Here is a 22,102-nt window from a genome sequence, read left to right on the forward strand (position 1 = left end):
CCATTGATCCCATTCCACTGATCCCATTGATCCCATCCAATCCCATTGATCCCACCCCATTGATCCCATTGATCCCACCCCATTGATCCCACCCTATTGATCCCATCCAATCCCATTGATCCCACCCCATTGATCCCATTGATTCCACCCCATTGATCCCACCCCACTGATCCCATTGATCCCATTCCATTGATTCCATTGATCCCACCCCATTGATCCCATCCCATTGACCCCATTGATCCCATTGATCCCATTCCATTGATCCCATTGATTCCACCCCATTGATCCCATCCCATTGATCCCATTCACCCCATCCCATTGATCCCATTGACCCCATCGATCTCATTGATCCCACCCCATTGATCCCATTGATCCCAAACCATTGATCCCATGGATTCCATTGACCCCACCCCATTGATCCCACCCTATTGATCCCATCCAATCCCATTGATCCCACTGATCCCATTGATCTCACCCCACGGATCCCGCCCCATTGATCCCATTGATCCCCATTGATCCCATTGATCCCATCCAATCCCATTGATCCCATCCTATCCCATTGATCTGATCCCATCCCATTGATCCCACCCCATTGATCCCACCCCACTGATCCCATTGATCCCACTCTATTGATCCCATTGATCCCATGGATCCCATTGATCCCACCCCATTGATCCCATTGATCCCGCTGATCCCACGGATCCCCTCAATCCCGGGGACGCCGCGGCTCCCGGGGCGCACCCTCGGACTCGGAGCCTTCCTCCTCGGCCTCCTCCTCCTCCTCGCTCTCCTCGCCGTCGCTCTCCTCCTCCTTCTCCACCTTCTGCCGCACGCTGGTGAACACCGACTGCAGCACGATGGAGTCCTCGTAGATCTGGGGGCGGCAGCTCCGGTCACTCCTGGTCACTCCCGGTCACTCGTGGTCACTCCTGGTCATCCCTGGTCAGTCTTGGTCACTCATGGTCATCCCTGGTCACTCCCGGTCACTCGTGGTCATCCCTGGTCACTCGTGGTCATCCCTGGTCACTCATGGTCATCCCTGGTCACTCCCGGTCACTCGTGGTCACTCCCGGTCACTCGTGGTCACTCATGGTCACTCATGGTCATTTCTGGTCATTCCTGGTCACTCCTGATCATTTCTGGTCACTCCTGGTCAGTCTTGGTCATCCCTGGTCATTCCAGCCCTTTCCTGGTCACTCGTGGTCACTCATGGTCATCCCTGGTCACTCATGGTCACTACTGGTCATTTCTGGTCATTCCTGGTCACTCATGGTCACTCCTGGTCATTTCTGGTCACTCCTGGTCATCCCTGGTCACTCCTGGTCATTTCTGGTCACTCATGGTCATTCCAGCCCATCCCTGGTCACTCCAGGTCATCCCTGGTCAGTCTTGGTCACTCCCGGTCAACCTTGGTCATTTATGGTCACTCCAGGTCACCCCAGGCTGTCCCAGGTGTCACCCCAGGTTGTCCCAGGTGCCACCACCCCAGGTGCCACCACCCCAGGCTGTCCCTACCAGGGACCCCTCCAGGTTGAAGGTCTGGAGCAGCATCACGTCCTTCTCCAGATCATCCCAGGTGTCACCACCCCAGGTGTCACCCCAGCCCCTCCCAGGTGTCACCACCCCAGGTGTCACCACCCCAGGTGTCACCGCAGGCTGTCCCTACCAGGGACCCCTCCAGGTTGAAGGTCTGGAGCAGCATCACGTCCCTCTCCAGATCATCCCAGGTGCCACCACCCCAGGTGTCACCCCAGCCCCTCCCAGGTGTCACCACCCCAGATGCCACCCCAGGTGTCAGCGCAGGCTGTCCCTACCAGGGAGCCCTCGAGGTTGAAGGTCTGGGCGTTCTGGCACAGCAGCATCACGTCCTTCTCCAGGTCGTTCAGGCTCCGGTACTTGTGGTTCCGGATCCGCTCCTGGCAGCAGGAACCGCGGTCAGGGTGGACCCCGGTGGACCCCAGTGGACCCCGGTGGGTCCCGGTGGGTCCTGATGGACCCTGGTGGACCCTGGTGGGTCCCAGTGGATCCTGGTGGACCCCAGTGGGTCCCGGTGGACCCCAGTGGATCCTGGTGAACCCCAGTGGACCCTGGTGGACCCCGGTGGGTCCCAGTAGATCCCGGTGGATCCCAGTGGACCCTGGTGGACCCCGGTGGACCCTGGTGGTCCCCAGTGGACCCCGGTGGATCCTGGTGAACCCCAGTGGACCCCGGTGGGTCCCGGTAGATCCCAGTGGATCCCAGTGGACCCTGGTGGACCCCAGTGGATCCTGGTGGACCCCGGTGGACCCCAGTGGACCCCGGTGGACCCCGGTGGACCCTGGTGGACCCCGGTGGGTCCCGGTGGATTCAGGTGGATCCCAGTGGACCCTGGTGGACCCCGGTGGGTCCCGGTGGACCCCGGTGGATCCCGGTGGGTCCCAGTACCTTGATCTTCTTGAAGTCCACGGGCTTGCGGATGAGCTCGTAGTACTCCGGGAGCTCCTTGCGCGACGGGAGCTGGATGAAGACCTCGCTGAGCTGCCGCCCGCTGCTGCTGCGGGGGGAAAGGGGCGTGAGGGGTGGCCTTCCTCGTCATCGTCATCATCGTCATCATCCTCACCATCTCATCAATCTCATCCTCACCATCCCATCATCCTCATCCTCGTCCTCATCCTTGTCCTCATCCCATCGTCCTTGTCCTCATCATCCCATCATCCTCATCCTCATCATCCCATCGTCCTCATCCCATCATCCTCATCCTCCTCGTCCCATCATCCTCATCCTCCTCGTCCCATCATCCTCATCCTCCTCGTCCCATCATCCTCATCCCATCATCCTCATCCTCATCCCATCACCCTCATCCTCATCATCCCATTGTCCTCGTCCTCATCATCCCATCATCCTCATCCTCATCCCATCACCCTCATCCTCATCATCCCATCATCCTCCTCGTCCCATCATCCTCATCCTCATCATCCCATCGTCCTTGTCCTCATCTTCATCATCATCCCATCACCCTCATCCTCATCCCATCACCCTCATCCTCATCATCCCATCATCCTCATCCTCATCATCCCATCATCCTCATCCTCATCATCCCATCGTCCTCGTCCTCATCCCATCATCCTCATCCTCCTCATCCCATCATCCTCATCCTCATCCCATGGATCCCACCCCATGGATCCCATCCCAGATCCCATGGATCCCATCCCCTCTGACCTTCCCCCTCTCAGATCTACGCTGTGTCCCCAAGAACCTTCAAGAACCACTCACGAACATCCAAGAACCTTCCAAGAACCCTCCAAGAACCTCCAGGAACCCCCAGGAACCTCCAAGAACCACTCAGGAACCTCCAAGAACCCTCCAATAACCTTCAGGAACCACTCAGGAACCCCCAGGAACCTTCAGGAACCTCCAGGAACCCCCAGGAACCTCCAAGAACCACTCAGGAACCTCCAAGAACTCTCCAAAAACCTTCAGGAACCACTCAGGAACCCCCAGGAACCTCCAAGAACCTCCAGGAACCTCCAAAAACCTTCAGGAACCACTCAGGAACCTCCAAGAACCACTCAGGAACCTCCAAGAACTCTCCAATAACCTTCAGAAACCACTCAGGAACCCCCAGGAACCTCCAAGAACCCTCCAAGAACCTCCAAGAACTCTCCAATAACCTTCAGAAACCACTCAGGAACCCCCAGGAACCTCCAAGAACCCTCCAAGAACCTCCAGGAACCCCCAGGAACCCTCCAAGAACCACTCAGGAACCTCCAAGAACCTCCGAGGCCACCAGGACCTGGTGTCCTCCTCACCTGTCCTTGTACTTGATGACGGCGTCGACGATCTTGCGCATCTTGCGGGTCAGGGGCGGCGGGTTGGGGGACAGCTTCTAACCCCCAGGAACCTCCAGGACCCCCAGGCCTACCTGGAACCTCCCACCACCAGGTGCCCTCCTCACCTGTCCTTGTACTTGATGATGGCCAGGACCACCAGGAACCCCCAAGAACCCTCCAAGAACCACTCAGGAGCCTCCAAGAACCTTCAGGAACCTCCAGGAACCACTCAGGAACCTCCAAGAACCTCCAAGAACCCTCCAAAGACCTCCAAGAACCACTCAGGAACCTCCAAGAACTCTCCAATAACCTTCAGGAACCACTCAGGAACCCCCAGGAACCTTCAGGAACCTCCAGGAACCACTCAGGAACCTCCAAGAACCTTCAGGAACCCTCCAAAAACCTCCAAGAACCACTCAGGAACCTCCAAGAACTCTCCAATAACCTTCAGGAACCACTCAGGAACCCCCAGGAACCTTCAGGAACCTCCAGGAACCTCCAAAAACCTTCAGGAACCTTCAGGAACCCCCAGGAACCTCCAAGAACCCTCCAAGAACCTCCAGGAACCCCCAGGAACCCTCCAAGAACCACTCAGGAACCACTCAGGAACCTCCAAGAACCTCCAGGAACCCCCAAAAACCTTCAGGAACCTCCAAGAACCTCCGAGGCCACCAGGACCTGGTGTCCTCCTCACCTGTCCTTGTACTTGATGACGGCGTCGACGATCTTGCGCATCTTGCGGGTCAGGGGCGGCGGGTTGGGGGACAGCTTCTAACCCCCAGGAACCTCCAGGACCCCCAGGCCTACCTGGAACCTCCCACCACCAGGTGCCCTCCTCACCTGTCCTTGTACTTGATGATGGCCAGGACCACCAGGAACCCCCAAGAACCCTCCAAGAACCACTCAGGAGCCTCCAAGAACCTTCAGGAACCACTCAGGAACCCCCAGGAACCTTCAGGAACCTCCAGGAACCACTCAGGAACCTCCAAAGACCTCCAAGAACCACTCAGGAACCTCCAAGAACTCTCCAATAACCTTCAGGAACCACTCAGGAACCCCCAGGAACCTTCAGGAACCTCCAGGAACCTCCAAAAACCTTCAGGAACCACTCAGGAACCCCCAGGAACCTCCAAGAACCACTCAGGAACCTCCAAGAACTCTCCAATAACCTTCAGGAACCACTCAGGAACCTCCAAAAACCTTCAGGAACCTTCAGGAACCCCCAGGAACCTCCAAGAACCACTCAGGAACCTCCAAGAACTCTCCAAGAACCTCCAGGAACCACTCAGAAACCTCCAGGAACCCCCAGGAACCTCCAAGAACCTCCTAGAACCCCCAAGAACCCTCCAAGAACCTCCAGGAACCACTCAGGAACCCCCAGGAACCTCCAAGAACCCTCCAAAAACCTTCAGGAACCACTCTGGAACCCCCAGGAACCCCTCAGGAACCCCCAAGAACCTCCAGAGCCACCTGGAACCTCCAAGAACCTCCCGAAGCTCCAGGTGTCCTCCTCACCTGTCCTTGTACTTGATGACGGCGTCGACGATCTTGCGCATCTTGCGGGTCAGGGGCGGCGGGTTGGGGGACAGCTTCTCGGCCGGGGGCCGCCCGCGCTTCTTCTGCTTGCGGCTCTCCTCGTCCTTGTCGCGGCCGCGGGCGCCCGCCGGGGGTCCCGGGGGTCCCTCGGGCTCGCGCTTGCGCTTGCGCGAGGACTTCTTCTGGCGCACCTCCTCCTCGATCTCCTCCAGGGTGCCCTCCTCGATGGCCTGGCGGGGACGCGGGGGTGGGAGACGAAGGGGTTTGGGATCATCCCAACCCAGAGGATTTGGGAGCCAAAAGGGATTTGGGATCCTCAGGGTGGAGGATCTACAGGGGGTTGGGATCCTTGGGGTGGAGGATCTACAGGGGGTTGGGATCCTTGGGGTTGGGATCTACAGGGGGTTGGGATCCACAGGGATTTGGGAGCCAAAGGGGTTTGGGATCATCCCAACCCAGAGGATTTGGGAGCCAAAAGGGATTTGGGATCCTCAGGGTGGGGACCCAAAGGGATTTAGGATCCTTGGGGTGGAGGATCTACAGGGGGTTGGGATCCTTGGGATGGAGGATCTACAGGGGGTTGGGATCTACAGGGGGTTTGGGAGCCACGGGGGTTTGGGATCATCCCAACCCAGAGGATTTGGGAGCCAAAAGGGATTTGGGATCCTCAGGGTGGAGGATCTACAGGGGGTTGGGATCCTTGGGATGGAGGATCTACAGGGGGTTGGGATCTACAGGGGGTTTGGATCCACAGGGATTGGGAGCCAAAGGGATTTGGGATCATCCCAACCCAGAGGATTTGGGATCCAAAAGGGATTTGGGATCCTCAGGGTGGGGAGCCAAAGGGATTTGGGATCCTCAGGGTGGAGGATCTACAGGGGGTTGGGATCCTTGGGGTGGAGGATCTACAGGGGGTTGGGATCCAAAGGGATTTGGGATCCTCAGGGTGGAGGATCTACAGGGGGTTGGGATCCAAAGGGATTTGGGATCCTCAGGGTTGGGAGCCAAAGGGATTTGGGATCCTTGGGGTGGAGGATCCACAGGGATTTGGGATCCTTGGGGTGGAGGATCTACAGGGGGTTGGGATCCTTGGGGTGGAGGATCTACAGGGGGTTGGGATCTACAGGGGGTTTGGGAGCCAAAGGGATTTGGGATCATCCCAACCCAGAGGGATTTGGGAGCCAAAGGGATTTGGGATCCTCGGGGTGGGGACCCAAAGGGATTTGGGATCCTCAGGGTGGAGGATCTACAGGGGGTTGGGATCCTCAGGGTGGAGGATCTACAGGGGGTTGGGATCCACAGGGATTTGGGAGCCAAAGGGGTTTGGGATCATCCCAACCCAGAGGGATTTGGGATCCTCGGGGTGGAGGATCTACAGGGATTTGGGATCCACAGGGATTGGGGAGCCAAAGGGATTTGGGATCCTTGGGGTGGAGGATCTACAGGGGGTTGGGAGCCAAAGGGATTTGGGATCATCCCAACCCACAGGGATTTGGGATCCTCGGGGTGGAGGATCTACAGGGATTTGGGATCCACAGGGATTGGGGAGCCAAAGGGATTTGGGATCCTCGGGGTGGAGGATCTACAGGGATTTCGGATCCAAAGGGATTTGGGATCCTTGGGGTGGAGGATTTATATGGGGTTGGGAGCCAAAGGGATTTGGGATCCTCGGGATGGAGGATCTACAGGGGGTTGGGATCCACAGGGGTTTGGGATCCTTGGGGTGGAGGATCCAAAGGGATTTGGGATCCTCGGGGTGGAGGATCTATAGAGGGTTGGGAGCCAAAGGGATTTGGGATCATCCCAACCCAGAGGGATTTGGGATCCAAAGGGATTTGGGATCCTCAGGGTGGAGGATCCACAGGGATTTGGGATCCTCGGGGTGGAGGATCTACAGGGGGTTGGGATCCTTGGGGTGGAGGATCTACAGGGGGTTGGGATCCACAGGGATTTGGGAGCCAAAGGGGTTTGGGATCATCCCAACCCAGAGGGATTTGGGATCCTCGGGGTGGAGGATCTACAGGGATTTGGGATCCACAGGGATTGGGGAGCCAAAGGGATTTGGGATCCTTGGGGTGGAGGATCTACAGGGGGTTGGGATCCACAGGGGGTTTGGATCCACAGGGATTGGGAGCCAAAGGGATTTGGGATCATCCCAACCCAGAGGGATTTGGGATCCAAAAGGGATTTGGGATCCTCAGGGTGGGGAGCCAAAGGGATTTGGGATCCTCAGGGTGGAGGATCTACAGGGGGTTGGGATCCTTGGGATGGAGGATCTACAGGGGGTTGGGATCTACAGGGGGTTTGGATCCTCAGGGTTGGGAGCCAAAGGGATTTGGGATCCTCAGGGTTGGGAGCCAAAGGGATTTGGGATCCTCAGGGTTGGGAGCCAAAGGGATTTGGGATCCTCGGGGTTGGGAGCCAAAGGGATTTGGGATCATCCCAACCCACAGGGATTTGGGATCCTCGGGGTGGAGGATCTAAAGGGGGTTGGGAGCTAAAGGGATTTGGGATCATCCCAACCCAGAGGATTTGGGATCCAAAGGGATTTGAGATCCTTGGGGTGGAGGATCTACAGGGGGTTGGGAGCCACGGGGGTTTGGGATCATCCCAACCCAGAGGATTTGGGAGACAAAGGGATTTGGGATCCTTGGGGTGGAGGATCTACAGGGGGTTGGGATCCTTGGGGTTGGAGATCCTTGGGATTTGGGATCTTTGGGATTTGGGATCCTTGGGACTGGAGATCTTTGGGACTGGAGATCCTCGGGATTTTAGATCCTTGGGATTTGGGATCCTTGGGATGGTGACCCACAGGGATTTGGGATCCTCGGGATTTGGGATCTTTGGGATTTGAGATCCTCAGGATTTTGGGATCCTTGGGACTGGAGATCTTTGGGATTTGGGATCCTTGGGATTTGGGATCCTCAGGATTTCAGATCTTTGGGATTTGAGATCCTCGGGATTTGGGATCTTTGTGATCCTTGGGATTTGGGATCCTCGGGGTTTGGGATCTTTGTGATCTTTGGGATTTGGGATCTTTGTGATCCTTGGGTTTTGTGATCTTTGAGATTTGGGATCCTCGGGATTTGGGATCTTTGGGACTGGAGATCTTTGGGATTTGAGATCCTCGGGATTGGAGATCTTTGGCATTGGAGATCTTTGGGATTTGGGATCCTCGGGATTTGGTATCTTTGGGATCTTTGTGATCCTTGGGATTTGGGATCCTCGGGATTTGGGATCTTTGTGATCTTTGGGATTTGGATCCTCGGGATTGGAGATCTTTGGGATTTGGGATCCTTGGGATGGTGACCCACAGGGATTTGAGATCCTTGGGATTTGGGATCTTTGGGATCCTCGGGATTTGAGATCTTTGTGATTTGGGATCCTTGGGATTTGGGATCCTCGGGATTTGGGATCTTTGTGATCCTTGGGTTTTGTGATGTTTGGGATTTGGGATCTTTGGGATTTGAGATCCTCGGAATTTGGGATCCTCGGGATTTGGGATCCCCGGGATTTGGGATCTTTGTGATCTTTGGGATTTGGGATCCCCGGGATCCGGGATCCTCAGGATTTGGGATCTTTGGGATTGGAGATCCTTGGGATTGTGACCCACAGGGATTTGAGATCCTTGGGATTTGGGATCTTTGGGATTTGAGATCCTCGGGATTTGGGATCCCCGGGATTTGGGATCTTTGTGATCCTTGGGTTTTGTGATGTTTGGGATTTGGGATCTTTGGGATTTGAGATCCTCAGGATTTGGGATCCTCGGGATTTGGGATCTTTGTGATCCTTGGGTTTTGTGATGTTTGGGATTTGAGATCCTCGGAATTTGGGATCCTTGGGATTTGGGATCCTCGGGATTTGGGATCCCCGGGATTTGGGATCTTTGTGATCTTTGGGATTTGGGATCCCCGGGATTTGGGATCTTCGGGATCCCCGGTTAGTCCACCTCCGCCGCGGCCTCCCCCACCTTGAGCCACTGCTTCTCGGTCAGCGAGTCGCTGTAGTCGACCTCCTTGCGGTGCCGCGAGCCGCGGCCGAACATCTTCTCCTCCTCCTCCTCGCAGGTGAGGCGCTCGACCTCGGCGTCGTCCTTGAGGATCCACGAGGGCAGCTCGTCCTCCTCCATCAGCCGCGGCTTCCGCTTGGGGTTGCGCGCCTCCTCCCGCCGCCGGTCCAGGTCCATGCGCTGCCGGAGCGCGAGGGGTTAACGGGGACGGGCGAGGGGACGTCTCGGGTGGGATTTGGGGACGTCCCGGGTGGGATTTGGGGTATCTGGGGTGGGATTTGGGGTTTGGGATGGGGTGAGGGGACATCCGAGGTGGGATTTGGGGTATCTAGGGTGGGATCGGGGTTTGGAATGGGGTGAGGGGACATTTGAGGTGGGACCAGGGACATCTGAGGTGGGATTCGGGACATCTGAGGTGGCATTGGGGACATCTGAGGTGGGATGGGATTTGGAATAGGAATCAGGGATATCTGAGGTGGCATCAGGGACATCTGAGGTGGGATCAGGGACATCTGAGGTGGGATCAGGGATATCTGAGGTGGTATCAGGGACATCTGAGGTGGGATCAGGGATATCTGAGGTGGGATCAGGGATATCTGAGGTGGGATGGGATTTGGGATGGATCTTCTGAAGGGATCAGGGATAATCTGAGGTGGGATTTGGGATATCTGAGGTGGGATCATGGTCATCTGAGGTGGGACCATGGATATCTGAGGTGGGATTTGGAACATCTGAGGTGGGATTTGGGATATCTGAGGTGGGATTTGGGATGGGGTGAGGGGATATCTGAGGTGGGATCGGGGAGATCTGAGGTGGGATTGGGGTTTGGGATGGGAATCAGGGATATCTGAGGTGGGATTTGGGGACATCTGGGGTGGGATTTGGGGTTTGGGATGGATCTTCTGAGGGGATCAGGGATAATCTGAGGTGGGATTTGGGATATCTGAGGTGGGATCGGGGATATCTGAGGTGGGATCAGGGATATCTGAGGTGGGATCAGGGATATCTGAGGTGGGATTTGGGGTTTGGGATGGATCTTCTGAAGGGATCAGGGATAATCTGAGGTGGGATTTGGGATATCTGAGGTGGGATCAGGGATATCTGAGGTGGGATGGGATTTGGAATGGGAATCAGGGATATCTGAGGTGGCATTGGGGACATCTGAGGTGGGATTGGGGTTTGGGATGGGGTAAGGGAACATCCAAGGTGGGATTTGGGATATCTGAGGTGGGATTTGGGGTATCTGAGGTGGCATCGGGGACATCTGAGGTGGGACTGGGGACATCTGAGGTGGGATTTGGGGTATCTGGGGTGGGATTTGGGGTTTGGGATTTGGGGTATCTGGGGTGGGGTTTGGGATTTGGGATTTGGGATTTGGGATGGGGTGAGGGGACATCTGAGGTGGGATTTGGGATATCTGAGGTGGGATATCCTCCTCCTCCTCCTCTTCCTCCTCCTCTCCTGTTCCTCTTCCTCCTCACCAGATCCTCATCTCCTCCTCCTCCTCCTGCCCTTCGTCCTCTTCCTCCTCCTCTTCCTCCTCCTCCCGCCCTTCCTCCTCTTCCTCAGGAGATCTTCTTCAATCCCCATCTCCTCCTCCTCACAAGATGGGAGATCTTCCTCCTCTCCCATCTCCTCCTCCTGCCCTTCCTCCTCCTCCTCTTCCTCCTCCTCCCATCCTTCTTCCTCCTCCTCTTCCTCCTCCTTCCTCCCGCCCTTCCTCCTCCTCCTCCTCTTCTTCCTGCCCTTCCTCTTCCTCCTCCTCCTTCTCTTCCTCCTCCTCCCGCCCTTCTTCCTCTTCCTCCTCCTTCTCCTCTTCCTCCTCCTCTCCTGTTCCTCTTCTTCCTCACAAGATCCTCATCTCCTCCTCCTCTTTCTCCTCCTCCTCCTCTTCCTCCTCCTCTTCCTCCTCCTCCTCCTCCTCCTCCTGCTCTTCCTCCTCCTCCCACCCTTCCTCCTCATCCTCATCCTCTTCCTCTTCCTCCTCCTCCTCCTCCTCCTCCTCCTCCTCCTCCCCACCCTTCCTCCTCATCCTCTTCCTCTTCCTCCTCCTCCTCCTCTTCCTCCTCTTCCTCCTCCTCACAAGATCCTCATCTCCTCCTCCTCCTCCTCTTCCGCCTCCTGCCCTTCCTCCTCCTCCTCCTCTCAAGATCCTCATCTCCTTCTCCTCCTCTTCCTCCCCTTCCTCCCGCCCTTCCTCCTCCTCCTCCTCCTCACCATGAAGAGGTCGAACTCCTCCTCGTGCCGGGCGATCATCTGGTTCACGGTCTCGTCGTCGGGCACCTCGTCCTCCTCCTGCCAAAGGCCGGCGGGGATTCAGCGCGGCCCCGCGACTCCCGGGGCTTTTTGGGGCCTTTTTGGGATTTTTGGTCATTTTGGGGTTTTTTTGGGGGATTTTGGGGGGATTTCCTGGGTTTTTTTGGGATTTTTTTGGGGTTTTATGGGGTTTTTTTGATCCTTTTTTGGGGTTTATTTTTATTTCTTCGGATCCTTTTTGGGGTTTTTTTTGGGACTCTCGGTCATTTTTGGGGGTTTTTTTTGGATGTAGGTTTTTTTGGGGGGGATTTTTGGTCATTTTTTGGGTTTTCTTTTGGGATTTTTGGTCATTTTGGGGTTTTTTTGGGGGTTTTGGGGTTTTTTTGGGGGGTGTTTTTTGGTTTTTCGGGGGTTTTTTGGGGTTTTTTGGGGGATTTTTTGGGTTTATTTGGGTTTTTTTGGGAGGATTTTTGGTCATTTTGGGTTTTTTGGGGGGAATTTTTGGTAATTTTGGGGTTTTTTTTGGGATTTTTGCATTTTTTGATCCTTTTTTGGGTTTTTTTGGGTTTTTTTTTTTGATTTTTGGTCATTTTTAGGGTTTTTTGGGGAGGTTTTGGTAATTTTTAGTGATTTTTTGGGGTTTTTTTGGATTTTCTTGGGGATTTTGGGGGTTTTTTTGGATCTTTTTTTTGGGTTTTTGGGATCCTTTTTGGTTTTTTTTTATTTTTTGGGTTTTTTTTTGTTTTTTGGGGGGATTTTTGGGGTTTTTTTGGGTGGATTTAATGGGATTTTTTTGCCCATTTTTGGGGGGGTTAAGTGGATTTTTGATCTTTTTTTTTTTGGTTTTTTGGGGGGATTTTTCACCATTTTTTGGGTGGTCTAAATGGGTTTTTTTGGGTGTTTTTTTGGGTGGATTCAATGGGATTTTTCTGCTCATTTTTGGGTGATTTTACTGCATTTATTTCCCATTTCTGGGTGATTTTAATGTGGATTTTTTTCCCCATTTTTGGGTGATTTTAATGTCAATTTTTCTGCTCATTTTTGGATGATTTTAATGCGATTTTTTGCCAATTTTTGGTTGAATTTAATGCGATTTTTTTGCTCATTTTTGGGTGATTTTAACACATTTATTCCCCATTTCTCGGCGATTTTAATGTGAATTTTTTCCCCATTTTTGGGTGATTTTAATGGGGTTTTTTTGCCCATTTTTGGGAGATTTTAATGTCGATTTTTCTGCTCATTTTTGGATGATTTTAATGCATTTTTTTGCCCATTTTTGGTTGAATTTAATGCGATTTTTTGCCCATTTTTGGGTGATTTTATTGCATTTATTTCCCCTTTTTGGCTGATTTTAATGTGATTTTTTTTGCCCATTTTTGGGTTGTTTTGATGGAATTTTTTCCTCATTTTTGGGTGATTTCAACTCATTTATTTCTCATTTTTTGGGTGATTTTAACACATTTTTTCCCCATTTCTGGCTGATTTCAATGTGAATTTTCCCCCTCATTTCCGGGCGATTTTAACGCGTTTTTTTCCTCATTTCCAACATTTTCCCTCCACTTTTCACCATTTTTTCCCCTCTTTTTTTGGCTCACTCCATCATTTCCCCCCCTCATCCCCAATTCCTTTCCCCCTCATTTTCTGGCTTCTTTCCGCTGATTTTTTCCTCATTTTCGGGCCCTTTCCAGGGTTTTTTTTCCCATTTATTTTGAATTTTTCCCCTATTTTTGCCCATTTTGTGACATTTTAACACCGATTTCCCCCTTTTTTCGTATCCCACCTCATTCCAGGCTGTTTCCAGCTCACTTCGGGGCATTTCCACCTGATTATTTTGAATTTTTCTCTCATTTTCACCTCATTTTTCCCCTTTTTTGGGCATTCCGGGCACTTTTTCCTTCCTCTTTTGGGGATTTTTCCTTCAATTTCAATTTTTTCTCATTTTTATTCCCATTTTTAACCCTTTTTTCTCTGTTTTCTCTCCTTTTTTACCATTTTTAAATCAATTTCTGCCATTTTTACCTCGCTTTTAATTCACTTTCCCAACTCCCAGCCTGTTTTTTTCCCCTTTTTCCCATTTTTAGGCGAATTTTTACTCATTTTTCGTCGTCTCCGAGCGTTTTTTCCCCACTTCTGTCCCTTTTTCTCTCATTTTTCTCATTTTTCTCTCATTTTTCTCTCATTTTTCTCACTTTCAGGCCGCTTTAAAGCAATTTTTGCATTTATAGCCCAGTCCTGACTCGCTTTCGGCCATTTCCGACCATTTTAATCTCATTTTTGGCCATTTCAAGCCACTTCAATCTCATTTTGGGCCATTTCTGACCATTTAAATCTCATTTTTTGCCACTCTCAAGCCACTTCAATCTCATTTTTGGCACTCTCAGGCCACTTCAATCTAAATTTTTGCCCATTTCAGGCCATTTCAATCTCATTTTTGGCCATTCCAGGCCGTTTCAATCTCATTTTTGTCACTCTCAGGCCACTTCAATCTCACTTTTGGCCGTTTTAAGCCACTTAAATCTCATTTCTGGCCCTTCCAAGCCACTTCAATCTTAATTTTTGGCCATTCCAAGCCACTTAAAAGTCACTTTTGGCTGTTCCAAGCCACTTCAATCTCACTTTTGGCCATTTCAGGCCATTTAAATCTCATTTCTGGCCATTCCAAGCCACTTCAATCTCACTTTTGGCCCTTCCAAGCCACCTAAATCTCATTTTTGGCCATTTCAATCTCATTTTTGGCCCTTCCAAGCCACTTTAATCTCATTTTTGGCCGTTTCAATCTCATTTCTGACCCTTCTAAGCCACTTATATCTAAATTTTTGGCCCTTCCAAGCCACTTAAATCTCATTTTTGACCATTTCAATCTCACTTTTGGCCATTTTAGGCCACTTAAATCTCATTTTTTGCCATTCCAAGCCACTTCAATCTCACTTTTGGCCATTTCAGGCCATTTCAATCTCACTTTTGGCCGTTTCAATCTCACTTTTAGCCCTTCTAAGCCACTTTAAATCTCATTTTTGGCCATTTCAAGCCACTTCAATCTCACTTTTGGCCATTTCAAGCCACTTAAATCTCATTTTTGGCCCTTCCAAGCCACTTAAATCTCACTTTTGGCCATTTCAATATCACTTTTGGCCCTTCCAAGCCACTTCAATCTCATTTTTGGCTGCTTTAAGACACTTAAACCTCATTTCTGGCCCTTCCAAGCCACTTAAATCTCACTTTTAGCCCTTCCAAGCCATTTTATTCTCATTTCTGGCCATTCCAAGCCACTTAAATCTCATTTTAAGCCACTTAAATCTCATTTTTGGCCGTTTTAAACCACTTTAATCTCATTTTTGGCCATTTTAAGCCACTTCAATCTCACTTTTGGCCATTCCAAGCCACTTCAATCTCATTTTAAGCCACTTCAATCTCACTTTTGGCCATTTCAATCTCATTTTTGGCCGTTTTAGGCCACTTTAATCTCATTTCTGGCCCTTCCAAGCCACTTCAATCTCACTTTTGGCCGTTTTAAGCCACTTAAATCTCACTTTTGGCCATTTTAAGCCAGCTAAATCTCCCTTTTGGCCATTTCAAACCACTTCAATCTCACTTTTGCCCCTTCCAAGCCATTTCAATTTCACTTTTGGCCATTTCAGTCTATTTCAATCTCCCTTTTGGCCACTCCAAGCCATTTCAATCTCATTTTTGGCCGTTTTAAGCCACTTTAATCTCATTTCTGGCCGTTCCAAGCCACTTCAATCTCATTTTTGGCCGTTTTAAGCCACTTCAATCTCATTTTTGGCCATTTCAGGCCACTTAAATCTCATTTTTGGCCCTTCCAAGCCACTTCAATCTCACTTTTGGCCACTTAAATCTCACTTTTGGCCATTCCAAGCCACTTAAATCTCATTTTAAGCCACTTCAATCTCATTTTTGGCCATTCCAAGCCACTTCAATCTCACTTTTGGCCCTTCTAAGCCATTTTAATGTCATTTTTGGCTGTTTCACTTCAATCTCATTTTTGGCCATTTTAAGCCACTTAAACCTCACTTTTGGTCCTTCCAAGCCACTTAAATCTCATTTTTGGTTCTTCCAAGCCACTTTAATCTCACTTTTGGCCCTTCCAAACCCTTTCAATCTCACTTTTGGCCATTTCAATCTCATTTTTGGCCATTTTAAGCCACTTCAATCTCACTTTTGGCCCTTCCAAGCCACTTCAATCTCATTTTAAGACACTTCAATCTCACTTTTGGCCACTTTAATCTCATTTTTGGCCGTTTTAAGCCACTTCAATCTCACTTTTGGCCATTCCAAGCCACTTCAATCTCATTTTAAGCCACTTCAATCTCATTTTTTGCCATTTCAATCTCATTTTTGGCCATTTTAAGCCACTTCAATCTCACTTTTGGCCCTTCCAAGCCACTTCAATCTCATTTTAAGCCACTTCAATCTCACTTTTGGCCACTTTAATCTCATTTTTGGCCGTTTTAAGCCACTTCAATCTCACTTTTGGCCATTCCAAGCCACTTCAATCTCATTTTTTGCCACTTCAATCTCATTTTTGTCCATTTCAATCTCATTTTTGGCCATTTTAAGCCACCTAAATCTGACTTTTGGCCCTTCCAAGCCACTTCAATCTCATTTTAAGCCACTTCAATCTCATTTTTGGCCATTCCAATCTCATTTTTGGCCTCTTTTAAGCCACTTCAGTCTCACTTTTGGCCATTCCAAGCCACTTCAATCTCATTTTTGGCCATTTTAAGCCACCTAAATCTGACTTTTGGCCGTTTTAAGCCACTTCAATCTCACTTTTGGCCTTTCCAAACCACCTCAATCTCACTTTTGGCCCTTCCAAGCCACTTATATCTCATTTTAAGCCACTTCAATCTGACTTTTGGCCATTCCAAGCCACTTCAATCTCATTTTTGGCCATTCCAATCTCATTTTTGGCCATTCCAAGCCACTTCAATCTCATTTTTGGCCATTCCAAGCCACTTCAATCTCATTTTTGGCCCTTCCAAGCCACTTCAATCTCATTTTTTGCCACTTCAATCTCACTTTTGGCCACTTTAATCTCATTTTTGGCCGTTTTAAGCCACTTCAATCTCACTTTTGGCCACTTCAATCTCACTTTTGGCCATTTTAAGCCGCCTAAATCCGACTTTTGGCCCTTCCAAGCCACTTCTCCCTGACTGCTGCGCGTGCCCAGCCCCTGTGTCCCTCCCTGAGCGGGCGGGCGGGCGGATTGACCGGGCGGTGGAGACTGAAGGGCCCCGCTCACCTTCAGAGCTGCTTCCTCCGGCTCAGCGCCCGGGCACAGGGAGGAGGCAGCGTGGGGGAAGCTGCCACTGCCCGCGCTCTGTCTGCTCTGTGGATAAACACAGGGATTCAGTCTCCAGGGCTGTCAATCCCACGCCTTTTTTTCTTTTTATTTTTATTTTTTTTTTTGAATTTTTTTTTCCCCCGACGTCGCGACAAAACTTCCATGCTCCCTGCTCTCGGGGTTTTTTTTTAATATATATATATTTTTTTTTAATTTTCTCGCTCTCGCCATCAAAAATTCTCTCTTTTCCTCTCTCCTAACCCCAAAAAAAATCAAAATAAAAATAAAAATTCACCCCTCCAGCTGGGGGAAAGCTGGCGCCCTCACCTCATCCTGCTCCTCGTGCTCCAGGATGGCCTGCAGGAAGGCGCGGCGCTCGTGGCTGGAGGATTTCTGGTCGAACATGCCGGCCTGGATCACCTTCTGGTCCACGTTGAGCTTGTACTTGGCGGCCGCCAGGATCTTCTCCTCCACGCTGTTGACGGTGCAGAGGCGCAGCACGCGCACCTCGTTCTGCTGCCCGATGCGGTGCGCGCGGTCCTGCGCCTGCAGGTCCTGGGGGAACGGCGGGTGACGGCTCCGGGCCACCGCAAATCCCCTTTTGGGACTCGAAATCCCCTTTTGGGACTCAAAAATCCCCTTTTGGGACTCGAAATCCCCTTTATGGACTCGAAAATCCCCTTTTGGGCCTCGAAATCCCCTTTTTGGACTCGAAAATCCCCTTTTTTGCCGTGAAAATCGCCTTTTTAACCTCAAAAATCCCCTTTATGGCCTCGAAAATCCCCTTTTGGGACTCGAAATCCCCTTTAAGGACTCGAAAATCCCCTTTTGGGCCTCGAAATCCCATTTTTGGGCTCAAAATCCCCTTTATGGACTCGAAATCCCCCTTTTAAACCTAAAAAAATCCCCTTTTGGGCCTCGAAATCCCCTTTTTGGACTCAAAAATCCCCTTTTTTGCCGTGAAAATCGCCTTTTTAACCTCAAAAATCCCCTTTATGGCCTCGAAAATCCCCTTTATGGCCTCAAAATCCCCTTTATGGACTCAAAAATCCCCTTTTGGGCCTCAAAATCCCCTTTCTGGACTCAAAATCCCATTTTTAACCTCAAAATCCCATTTTTGGCCAAAAAAATCCCCTTTATGGCCTCAAAATTCCCACTTTTAGCCTTGAAAGTCGCCTTTTTAACCTAAAAAAATCCCCCTTTTAACCTAAAAAAATCCCCTTTTGGGCCTTGAAATACCCTTTATGGACTCGAAATCCCCTTTATGGCCTCAAAATCCCATTTTTAACCTAAAAAATCCCCCTTTTAACCTAAAAAAAATCCCCTTTTGGGCCTCAAAATCCCCTTTATGGACTCGAAATCCCCTTTTTAACCTAAAAAAATCTCCTTTTGGGCCTCGAAATCCCATTTTTGGACTCAAAATCCCCTTTTGGGACTCGAAATCCCCTTTCTGGACTCGAAAATCCCCTTATGGCCTCAAAATCCCATTTTGAGCCTTGAAAATCACCTTTTTAACCTAAAAAAATCCCCTTTTTTGTCTTGAAAATCCCCTTTATGGCCTGAAAATCCCCTTTTTTGCCTCAAAAATGCTCTTTTTGGCCTCGAAAATCCCCTTTATGGCCTGAAAATCCCCTTTATGGCCTCAAAAATCCCCTTTTTAACCTAAAAAATCCCCTTTATGGCCTCGAAAATCGCCTTAATGTCCTAAAAATCCCCCTTTTTGCCACAAAAATGCCCTTTTTGGCCTCGAAAATCCCCTTTTTTGCCGTGAAAATCGCCTTTTTAACCTCAAAAATCCCCTTTTTAACTTCAAAAATTCCCTTTTAACCTGAAAAATCCCCTTTATGGCCTCGAAAATCCCCTTTTTAACCTCAAAATCCCATTTTTGGGCTCAAAATCCCATTCTTTGACTCGAAAATCCCCTTCTTGGCCTCGAAAATCGCCTTTATGGCCTGAAAATCCCCTTTTTAATGTCAAAAAACCCTTTTTAAACTCAAAATCCCCTTCTTGGCCCCAAAAATCCCCTTTTTTGCCCCTTTTTTGTCTCAAAAATCCCATTTTTTGCCTCGAAAATGCCCTTTTTGGCCTCGAAATCCCCCTTTTAAACCTAAAAAAATCCCCTTTTTAACCTCAAAATCCCCTTCTTGGTCTAAAAATCCCATTTTTGGCCTAAAAATCCCCTTTTTAACCTCAAAAATCTTTTTTGTCTCAAAAATCCCCTTTTTGGCCTCAAAATCCCCGGTTTTCTCCTCAAAATCCCCGGGTTTGACCTCAAAACCTGCAGGGGTTCCCAAGGATGATGGAGATGTGGCCATGGGATCTCCAAAAAACCCCAAAATCCCCGGGTTTGGCCTCAGAATCTGCAGGGGTTCCCAAGGATGATGGGGACGTGGCCATGGGATCACCGGGACTTTGAGATGGACAAAATGTCCCAAAATCCCCGGGTTTGTCCTCAAAATCCCCGGGTTTGTCCTCAAAACCTGCAGGAAATCCCAAGGATGATGGAGATGTGGAAATGGGATCTCCAAAAAACCCCAAAATCCCCGGGTTTGTCCCCAAAATCCCCGGGTTTGTCCTCAAAATCCCCGGGTTTGACCTCAAAACCTGCAGGGGTTCCCAAGGATGATGGGGACGTGGCCATGGGATCTCCAAAAAACCCCAAAATCCCCGGGTTTGTCCTCAAAACCTCCAGGGGTTCCCAAGGATGATGGGGACGTGGCAATGGGATCTCCAAAAAACCCCAAAATCCCCGGGTTTGGCCTCAAAATCCCCGGGTTTGTCCTCAGAATCTACAAGGACGTGGCCATGGGATCACCAGGACTTTGAGATGGCCAAAAGGTCCCAAAATCCCCGGGTTTGTCCCCAAAATCCCCGGGTTTGTCCTCAGAATCCCCGGGTTTGTCCTCAGAATCCCCGGGTTTGACCTCAGAATCTGCAGGGGTTCCCAAGGATGATGGGGACGTGGCCATGGGATCACCAGGACTTTGAGATGGACAAAATGTCCCAAAATCCCCGGGTTTGTCCCCAAAATCCCCGGGTTTCTCCTCAAAATCCCCGGGTTTGTCCTCAAAACCTGCAGGAAATCCCAAGGATGATGAAGATGTGGAAATGGGATCTCCAAAAAACCCCAAAATCCCCGGGTTTGGCCTCAAAATCCCCGGGTTTGTCCTCAGAATCTGCAGGGGTTCCCAAGGATGATGGAGATGTGGCCATGGGATCTCCAAAAAACCCCAAAATCCCCGGGTTTGTCCCCAAAATCCCCGGGTTTGTCCTCAAAATTGGCAGGGGTTCCCAAGGATGATGGAGATGTGGAAATGAGATCTCCAAAAAATCCCAAAATCCCCGGGTTTGACCTCAAAATCCCTGGGTTTGTCCTCAGAATCTACAAGGACGTGGCCATGGGATCACCAGGGCTGTGGGATGGACAAAAGGTCCCCAAAATCCCCGGGTTTGTCCCCAAAATCAGCAGGGGTTCCCAAGGATGATGGAGATGTGGCAATGGGATCTCCAAAAAACCCCAAAATCCCCGGGTTTGTCCTCAGAACCTGCAGGGGTTCCCAAGGATGACGGAGATGTGGAAATGGGATCTCCAAAAAACCCCAAAATCCCCGGGTTTGGCCTCAAAACCTCCAGGGGTTCCCAAGGATGATGGGGACGTGGCCATGGGATCACCAGGACTTTAAGATGGACAAAAGGTCCCAAAATCCCCGGGTTTGGCCTCAAAATTTTCAAGGGTTCCCAAGGATGATGAAGATGTGGAAATGGGATCTCCAAAAAACCCCAAAATCCCCGGGTTTGGCCTCAAAATCCCCGGGTTTGTCCTCAAAACCTGCAGGGGTTCCTAAGGATGACGGAGATGTGGCCATGGGATCTCCAAAAAACCCCAAAATCCCCGGGTTTGTCCTCAAAATCCCCGGGTTCGTCCTCAGAATCTACAAGGACGTGGCCATGGGATCACCAGGGCTGTGGGATGGCCAAAAGGTCCCAAAATCCCCGGGTTTGTCCTCAAAATTGGCAGGGAATCCCAAGGATGATGAAGATGTGGCAATGGGATCACCAAAAAACCCCAAAATCCCCGGGTTTGTCCCCAAAATCCCTGGGTTTGTCCCCAAAATCCCCGGGTTTGTCCTCAAAATTTTCAGGGGTTCCCAAGGATGACGGAGATGTGGCCATGGGATCTCCAAAAAACCCCAAAATCCCCGGGTTTGTCCTCAAAATCCCCGGGTTTGTCCTCAGAATCTGCAGGGGTGCCCAAGGATGATGGAGATGTGGAAATGGGATCTCCAAAAAACCCCAAAATCCCCGGGTTTGTCCTCAAAACCTGCAGGGGTTCCTAAGGATGATGGAGATGTGGCAATGGGATCACCAGGACTTTGAGGTGGCCAAAATGTCCCAAAACCCCCGGGTTTGTCCCCAAAATCCCCGGGTTTGTCCCCAAAATCCCCGGGTTTGGCCTCAAAACCTTCAGGGGTTCCCAAGGAGCTCGAGATCGGGACATCGAGATATTGATCCTTGGAATCTTGATATCAACCCTGATATCAACCCTGATATCAACCCTGATATCAACCCTGATATCAACCTCGCTATTGATCTCTCGATATTGATCACGTGATCTGGATATCAAGGTATTGATCCTTGAAATCTTGATATCAACCTTGATATCAATCTCACTATTGGTGTCTCGATATTGATCACGTGATCTGGACATCAAGATATTGATCTTTGAAGTCTTGACGCCAACCTTGATATCAACCCTGATATCAATCTCACTATCAATATCTCACTATCGATGTCTCGATATTGATCATGTGATCTGGACATCAAGATATTGATCTCTGAAATCTTGATATCAACCTTGATATCAACCTCGCTATCAATCTCAGTATTGATCTCTCGATATTGATCACGTGATTGGGATATCAAGGTATTGATCCTTGATATCTTGACATCAAACTTGATATCAACCCTGATATCAATCTCACTATCGATGTCTCGATATTGATCACGAGATCTGGATATCAAAATATTGATACTTCAAATCTTGATATCAACCCTGATATCAACCTCACTATCAATCTCACTATTGATCTCTCGATATTGATCATGTGATCTGGATATCAAGGTATTGATCCTTGAAATCTTGATATCAACCCTGATATCAATCTCACTATTGGTGTCTCGATATTG

The 22,102-nt window shown here is 50.2% G+C and overlaps 1 protein-coding gene across 1 annotated transcript in view; it reads right to left on the bottom strand.

Moving 5' to 3' along the window:
* Positions 1-673: 673 nt before the first annotated feature.
* SMARCA4 (SWI/SNF related, matrix associated, actin dependent regulator of chromatin, subfamily a, member 4) overlaps positions 674-22,102 on the bottom strand; it is a 60,694-nt gene continuing 39,265 nt past the window's right edge. Inside the window, 8 exon segments of the mRNA XM_038126331.1 lie at positions 674-874; positions 1,815-1,916; positions 2,425-2,533; positions 5,325-5,575; positions 9,316-9,534; positions 11,572-11,649; positions 16,874-16,960; positions 17,243-17,470. Coding sequence (XP_037982259.1) covers positions 707-874; positions 1,815-1,916; positions 2,425-2,533; positions 5,325-5,575; positions 9,316-9,534; positions 11,572-11,649; positions 16,874-16,960; positions 17,243-17,470 — 1,242 coding nt within the window. The 3' untranslated portion in view covers positions 674-706.

Source organism: Motacilla alba, unplaced genomic scaffold (genome assembly GCF_015832195.1).
Source record: "Motacilla alba alba isolate MOTALB_02 unplaced genomic scaffold, Motacilla_alba_V1.0_pri HiC_scaffold_34, whole genome shotgun sequence".
NCBI lineage: Eukaryota > Metazoa > Chordata > Aves > Passeriformes > Motacillidae > Motacilla > Motacilla alba.